Source organism: Bos indicus x Bos taurus, chromosome 8 (genome assembly GCF_003369695.1).
Source record: "Bos indicus x Bos taurus breed Angus x Brahman F1 hybrid chromosome 8, Bos_hybrid_MaternalHap_v2.0, whole genome shotgun sequence".
Classification (NCBI taxonomy): domain Eukaryota; kingdom Metazoa; phylum Chordata; class Mammalia; order Artiodactyla; family Bovidae; genus Bos; species Bos indicus x Bos taurus.
Window position 1 is genome coordinate 70,034,807 of NC_040083.1, and position 7,356 is coordinate 70,042,162.

The following is a 7,356-nucleotide window of genomic DNA, read 5'->3' on the forward strand; positions in this document are numbered from 1 at the left end:
TCTGTCCTTCCAATGAATATTCAGGACTGATTTCCTTTAAGATTGACTGGTTGGATCTCCTTGCAGTCCAGGGGACTCTCAAGAGTCTTCTCCAACACCACAATTGAAAAGCATCAATTCTTTAGCACTCAGCCTTCTTTATAGTCCAACTCTCACATCCGTACATGACTACTGGAAAAACCATAGCTTTGACTAGATGGACTTTTGTTGGTAGAGTAATGTCTCTGCTTTTTAATATGCTGTCTAGGTTGGTCATAGCTTTTCTTTCAAGGAGCAAACATCTTTTAATTTCACGGCATCAGTCACCATCTGCAGTGATTTTGGAGCCCCCCAAAATGAAGTCTCTCAGTATTTCCATTGTTTCCCCATCTATTTGCCATGAAGTGATGGGACCGGATGCCATGATCTTAGTTTTCTGAATGTTGAGTTTTAAGCCAACTTTTTCACTTTCCTCTTTCACTTTCATCAAGAGGTTCTTTAGTTCTTCGCTTTCTGCCATAAAGATGGTGCCCTCTGCATATCTGAGGTTACTGATGTTTCTCCCGGCAATCTTGATTCCAGCTATCGGTTTTAAATAATTGCAATTAGCTTTATGGAAACTCAGATACTCTGCTGTTCCTTTAACCTGTAGAAGTCTTCTCAAGTTGGCTGCAGAGTCTCTAGAAGAGCTTTCGATGCTCTGGAATGACAAGATGTGCCAGGTTCATTGTGTACATTTCCTGCCCCATACCCGTATCAGCCATTTCTCTAAGAAGTCTTGGCTTCCTGTAGTTGGAAATGGGATTTCAAGGCTACAGTATTTGCATTAGCAATGCTTTTGCTATTGGGATGGCTGTTGTTTCTAGGTCTTTTCCCATGGACTCAGCTGAGACATATTACTTTTAAAGATAAAATACTTTATCAGTTTATACTGACACAGTTAAAATTCAGAACTCAAAGTGTTTACTTCTTCCCTAGAAAGGTCTTAACATGAAATGCAAGGTTAGTACACAATTTGTTACAAAATTTAAATTAAAATGAACAACTTGATTTAATCCTTAGTTCTAATCTATAGTTCTTAGCAAATTTGAGATTTAATACCCTCTCCCATCAGTATCAATGGCTGATTCTCAGGGGTGGGGGCTTTCACCCCACCTGTATAACTCCTTGCTGCAACATATGTAGCTTAAAAAGCTTCATAGGTTATTCTAGTCTCCGCCTTCACTTCCCACCTCATCTCCAGTGGGAAAGTCTTGCTCCAATCCTGGTTTCCTCACTGGTAGGAGCAGACTTAAATCTCCTGTGGCCTTTCCTGGCCTGTTGGGACTTGCCCCGGACCTCTCTTTGCCCTGCTGTGGGCCCCTGCTGGGGTCGGGGAGGGGATAAAGAAGTGCCTGTCCACTCCTGTGGTTCTTCAGCCCATTCCTGGCTGTGTGTGTGTCACAGAGCAGTACACAGTGACTGGGCTGATGGAAGCAACCCAGATGATGGTGGACATCGACGGGGACGTCCTTGTGTTCCTGGAACTGGCTCAGGTAGGATGACAGGGAAGGAATCTCTGCAACATTCTCAGCTCTGGGCTCTGCCTGTTGGCAGCAAATGGGGAGGGTTTGGGAGGTGGTGGGTAGGAAGGAAACCCATTGACAGACTTGGTTCCCCCAGTGGGCAGACCCATCTTATCCTGCAGGCCAGAAGATTCACCCCAACATGCCAAGAGAAGAGGCTGGCTGTGGCAGGAAGGGACAGAGACTTCAGGCAACCGTTGGGCCGGGGAGGGAAACCAGAGCCCTGTATAGACGTGGTTGCTGCCGGCTGGGGTCATTTAAGGCACACTGGGGACTCTCCATCTAAGATGAACTTCCTCCTCCATTTTCCCAAGTGAAAGTGTCAGTTGCTCAGTCATGTCTGGCTCTCTGCGACCCCGTGCACTTTAGCCTGCCGGGCTCCTCTGTCTCTGGGATTCTCCAGGCAAGAATACTGAAGTGGGTTGCCATTTCCTCCTCAAGGGGATCCTGCTGACCCAGGGACTGAACCCAGGTGTCCTGCACTGCGGGCAGATTCTTTACTGTCTGAGCCACCTAGAACAGGCAAGCAAAATCTCCCCTACCAGCCCTCAGGGTGCCCAACATTCTAAAGATTAGTTTCTGAAGTTAAAATAATGCAGATATGCCTGGGAGGTCAGCTCTCTAAGCCCGGTTGTCAGCACCTTGGTGCAGGCTGCTCTGGTCCAGCATGGAGGACGAGGGGTCAGATCTGAGGAGGGCAGACCCAGTAGGAGGCCACCTCATAGGACTGTGGGTTTCTGCGGCTGCTGGGGGCAGGTCACGGGTGAGGTGGTGGTGATGGGGCCAAGGAGCAAATCCATGTCATTCCATCGTGGTTTTGTGTGGCCTTGCCTCTCGAGGTGGGTTCTCTGTGACTCAGGGCCTTTGGCCACCTGCGCCAAAGCTCTGGCTCTGAAGGCAAAAGTAGACATCTGTGTGCAGACCTTGGCCCAGGGGTCCCAGCACAGACATGCTCCTGTCTGTTCCCAGTTCCACTGTGCGTACCAGTTGGCTGACTGGTGTCTTCACCACATCTGCACCAACTACAACAATGTGTGTCGCAAGTTCCCCCGAGACATGAAGGCCATGTCCCCAGGTGAGCATCCCCAGCGGCATTTGTCGCCTCCCTCTCCTTGGGTCCAAGCCTCTGACCTGACCCCAGGGCGCCCAGAGGCTGCCAAAGACCCCTGTGGGTGGGGAGTAGCCTGCAAACATGCACCCAGCCCAGCGGAGGGGGTCCTGGAAAAAGCGCTGGTGTGGAGGGCGGCCCCCCAGCCCCAGCCAGCCAGAGACTGTGGGCAATTCACTCTGCCCCTCTGAGCTTCTGCTTTTCACAGGTACAGTCAGACTAGAGGTGGTGTTTTTTAGATGTCTGTGGATCAAACTCCACAATAAGAAATCCATTTTTGTTTGTTTGTTAATTTTTACAATGTTGGTTGGTTTCTGCCAAACAACAATGCAAATCAGCCATAATTATACATATATCCCCTGCCTCTTGAGCCTCCCTCCCATCCCCACATTCCACCCCTCTAGCTTATCAAGAATTACATTTTACCTTGTGACCGAGTACACATATTGAAAAATTTATCAGTTGTTTTTAATACTGTTCACGACTCATGACATTAATTTCATAACCTAGGAATGGGCACAAGTCACAGCTTGGACAACACAGATCTGGGCATCCTCTGGGGTCCCTGCAGCTTGGTCTCTGCTTAATTGATGTCTCAGGTCCTGGGGCCTGACAGGAATCCAGGGGTCCAGGATTCATGGGATCCAGGGAGAGGTGTGGCTGGCCTCCCCGAGTTGGTCTTCACTGGGCACCGTCTGCTTTGCTGTGACCCTCCTCCCTAGTACTCTACCAGTTCTCCCATTCCTGCTCTCTCCTCGTCACCCTTCTAGCATTTTCTTTCTAAAGCACAGCTCCAACTGCCTCACTTCCCTGGTCCCAAACTTTCGTGGAGCCCCCACACCTTCCAGAAGAAGTCCAAACCCCTCAGCCTAGCCTTCCCTCCCATCTGAGCTCCTGCATACCCCCACCCCCCATACCTCCCCTCTCAGAACCTCAGCTCTGCCAGCTGCACCTGCTGTCAGCCCAGCCAGGCCGAGCATCTTCTTGCCCACAGCTCTTCTCACCGTTTCTCCCTCATCCCTTGTCACAGCCTGCTTTATTCTCCAAGCCTTGATAGGATCTTCCCTCTGCCTTTGAAGAAAGACGCAAGTGGAAATGCCTTTCCCCAGTGTGGACCGTCGGCTCCACTCCCTGGGCAACTGACTCTCTTTGGGGGCTCAGTGAAGGCAGGGCTTCCACTTCTGGTCCCCAGGGGTTGGCATGTGGGCCTAGGAGGACCAGAGGCATGTTCCATGGCAGCGGGGCAGGGGTGGGAGTCCCTCTGCCCCTCCTCCTGCGTCTTCCTCACCCAGCCCTACTGCCGTTCTGCCCCAGAAAACCAGCAGTATTTCGAGAAACACCGGTGGCCACCCGTCTGGTACCTGAAGGAGGAAGACCACTACCAGCGGGCCCGGAAGGAGCGCGAGAAGGAGGACTATCTGCACCTGAAGCGGCAGCCCAAGCGGCGCTGGTTGTTCTGGAATAGTCCGTCCTCGGCGTCCTCTTCGGCCGCCTCCTCGGCGTCCCCATCCTCCTCCTCGGCTGTGGTCTGAGATGCTGCCACCCTCTTCTGACCCTGCTGCTGTTGTCCCCACTTGTCTTTGCCCCTCTGCTCCTCCGCATCGCCCCCTCCACCTCCCAGGGACAGAGGACTCGCATAACCAGGACCCTTTGGGTGGAGCTGCTCTCACCAGCCAACATAGCTCAGCACAGAGAGGAGGGAGCCTGGCCTCGTGGACCAGAGCAGTGGCCCTGTGCAGAGGTCCTGATTCCATGGCTGGCCGGGAGACAACTCTTGGAGGCGGGCATCGGGGAGAGAGCTGAGGACTGTGGCATCTTGTCTGTGGGTCGGAGAACCCTAGCATCAAAGGGGAAATTCTCCTGCTGGGAAGCTGTGTGTCCTGGTCTGTGAAGGCAGCCCCCTCCCAGGGAGCAGCAGTGGGCAGGCAGGGTCCTACCTCTGTTGGCCTCACGTCTCCATTTATGGAACTGAAGGGTTATAGTGGCTTTGTGGGCCTTTCCACGTGGAGCCTACTCAAATCCTCACTGGAAAAGTCAGGGTAGAACTTAAGCCTTCAGAGCCCAACTCCAGGCTTCCACCTCTGTGGTGCAGCTGCCAGAAGCCGCAAGTAGAAGGCTTGCCCTCTGCCAGCATTGCTTCCGGGGTGTGGGCAACCAGGCCTGAGAAGGTGGCAGAGGTTTTTCAGAGCTTCAGCCCTGGAAGCAGTGCTTCTTGGTGCAATGAGAAACTTCTCTTTCCCCCCCATCCTTTACCGCTCAGGTTTGGAGATGGAAACAAAAGGAAACACTGGAACAGGGGGAGAGAAAGTAGAGGGTGATGGGACCTGAGTACAGCAATCCCGTGCTCCTTTGGGCTCCTCCCCCCCGCTGCTGGCCAGCACAGCTTCTAATGGGGAGAGGGTAAATTTTGCAAAAATACGCAGACAATGAACAAAATCACCACCGACAAAAGCATTGTGGCCTCTGTCCCCTCAAAAGAAGAAAAGCAGAAAAAGACCCTGGATGGCTCTCATTCTTATAAAGCCAAGCAGGGGACCCCATGTGGATGAGGCAATGGTCGAGGTGGTAAAATTGACTCCGATGCTTTTCAGGAAAGCAGTGTAACCGGCTGTGACCGAGGATGTCCTGGCCCCACTGACTGACTCTGGAGGGCATGGTGCATGCCTTCAGCATGCTGGGGATGAGATTGCAGGGGCGGGGAGGGTGGGCTCGGGAATCACCATGATGTTGGACCCATCATGAGAATCAATCTGTTGTCAACTTCAGCAGGTAACTCCATAGGATATGACCGTGTTGAAGGGGTGGGATGCGGTAGGAGTCAAAGGTCAGGGGAAAGGGCACTGACATGGAGAATAGGAGTCTTTGTAAAGAAGGATCGTAATGAAGTACGTGACCTTACTCAGTGCTGGTTGGTGATAACAGGGAAGAATGGGGGAACTGAACAGGAGCAAAACCAAGGTCAGTCTAGAGAAGAGGAGGGAGGAGACTGGAGGATGGTGGAGGATTAAGACAGTATCTTGCAGCCCATGGGGGAAAGCTGGGCCACAACTGACCCTCTCCCCCTTTTCTGATTCTGATTTGTATCTCACTCCACACACCCTTGTTAGATTCAGAACACAGGGTCCCTCTGATGAAGGTGGAGCCAGAGAGACTGAGCTCCTGTCCTCAGCACTCAGGACTCATCTCATCTAAGAAAGATGCTTTAAGGAGAGGAACTGGGTTTTGGTCCCAGGGCCCGGTGTGGGGGGCTCCACCCCCAATTATCTGGCATAGAGCAACCACCCGCCCCCCCCCCCCCCCCCCCGCAAAAAATGGAACCTCTGCATCAATTTTGTGGTGCCAAGACCTAGAGATTTGAGGTCAAGGCCTTGTCAAGAGAAGGAGCAGGAGGTGGCAGGCCAAGTGCGTCTTGAATGGCTGTGACCCTTGGTGTCCGAGCCCTAGACTTCAAGGCCATGGCTGCCTCCCCTCCAAGTCCTCCAGGTGGCAGGCTTGGAAACCAGACATGTGCTGCCCTCTCCTGGCTGGTCAGCTCACTTCTGCTGAGCTCAGGGTGAGGCTGAGGTGAAGGGGACAGAAGGGGAACCTCCTAGGTGGGGTGTGCTGCTCTGCACCAGCCCCTTCACTCTGGGAAGGGTGTAGGAGGGGCCATGGGGGCCTCCCAAGAACTCTAGGGGGATGGGAGAGGCAGGACCTGAAATCCAACAGCAGGGGAATTAGGTCTCCATGAGCTTACAGGCCTGAGGCGTCTGGCCCAAAGATGAGGATGCAGAAAGGCCAGCAGGGACAGAAAGGGAAGGCGGCTCAGGAGTGGCAGGAGGCTCACAAGTGAGAGGCCACAGCAGGATCCCAGCAGGCAGGGTCTCGGCACCCCTTCCAATAGCTCCGTCAGAACCAGTCCATACCTCCAGGAGCCCAGCAAGCCCAGGTGGGACTCAGAGATACCACCTGGGGAGGCTGTGGGGGACCTGGGCCAGCCCAGTCAGGGGAAGGGCAGGGAGGAGAGGGATGGAGGAGGGGCTGAATTCCAGTCCCCCAGGAACCTGGTGCCCAGAAATCTTGAGTCAGAGCAGGAGACACATTCACACAGGGCAAGCTTGAGCCTGAGGCATAAAAGCGAGAAGGAAGGAGTGGGTCACACAGCAAGAACACACACTCCTGCACCCACGTCACTCAGAACTCTAGAGGAGAACGGGAGGATGGGGGAGAAAAACACACACATGCCTCTTTTTATATAAAATTGCATATTTAATTTGGTCATGAATTCATAAACACATGAGTATTTTGTACCTAATGGCCTTTCTTGTACTGTTTGATATTTCCAACAAACTCTTCTAAGGTGAGAACTTCCAATGGAGAGAAGAGTGAAAAGATAAACAACCACTAGTGAAACAATTGAGTGCCTGTCGTGGGTCAGGGGCTCTTTGGACTGGATATAAAACAAGGCAACTTCAGGCTCTCCTCAAGCTTACCTTAAATAAACATGATGAACACTGACAAGGCTAATACTTTAGGTGGGCACTAAGGACGTCCTCTGAGAAAGGGATAAGTGACCTGACACTTGATTGACAAGAGTTCATTTCTATCTTCCTCTGAAGATGAAGGCAGAGTGCCCTCCACAAAAGGAACAGCAAAAGCAAGAAACACGTGACTTCCGGGGAACAGAGGGGCAGTAGGGCAGGACCTCTGAAAGGGAAGAGCAAA

At 52.4% G+C, this 7,356-nt stretch overlaps 1 protein-coding gene across 3 annotated transcripts in view; it reads left to right on the top strand.

The window, feature by feature from the left end:
• Positions 1-7,149, top strand: part of LOC113897295 (rho-related BTB domain-containing protein 2) — a 32,457-nt gene extending 25,308 nt beyond the window's left edge. The window contains exons 9-11 of one of the 3 annotated variants that reach the window (XM_027549900.1): positions 1,426-1,514; positions 2,514-2,619; positions 3,967-7,149. In XM_027549900.1, coding sequence (XP_027405701.1) covers positions 1,426-1,514; positions 2,514-2,619; positions 3,967-4,184 — 413 coding nt within the window. In that variant the 3' untranslated portion in view covers positions 4,185-7,149. Of the gene's footprint in view, positions 1-1,425; positions 1,515-2,513; positions 2,620-3,966 lie in introns of those variants that run through there. The other 2 variants (XM_027549902.1, XM_027549903.1) reach the window with 2 other exon arrangements.
• Positions 7,150-7,356: the final 207 nt, after the last annotated feature.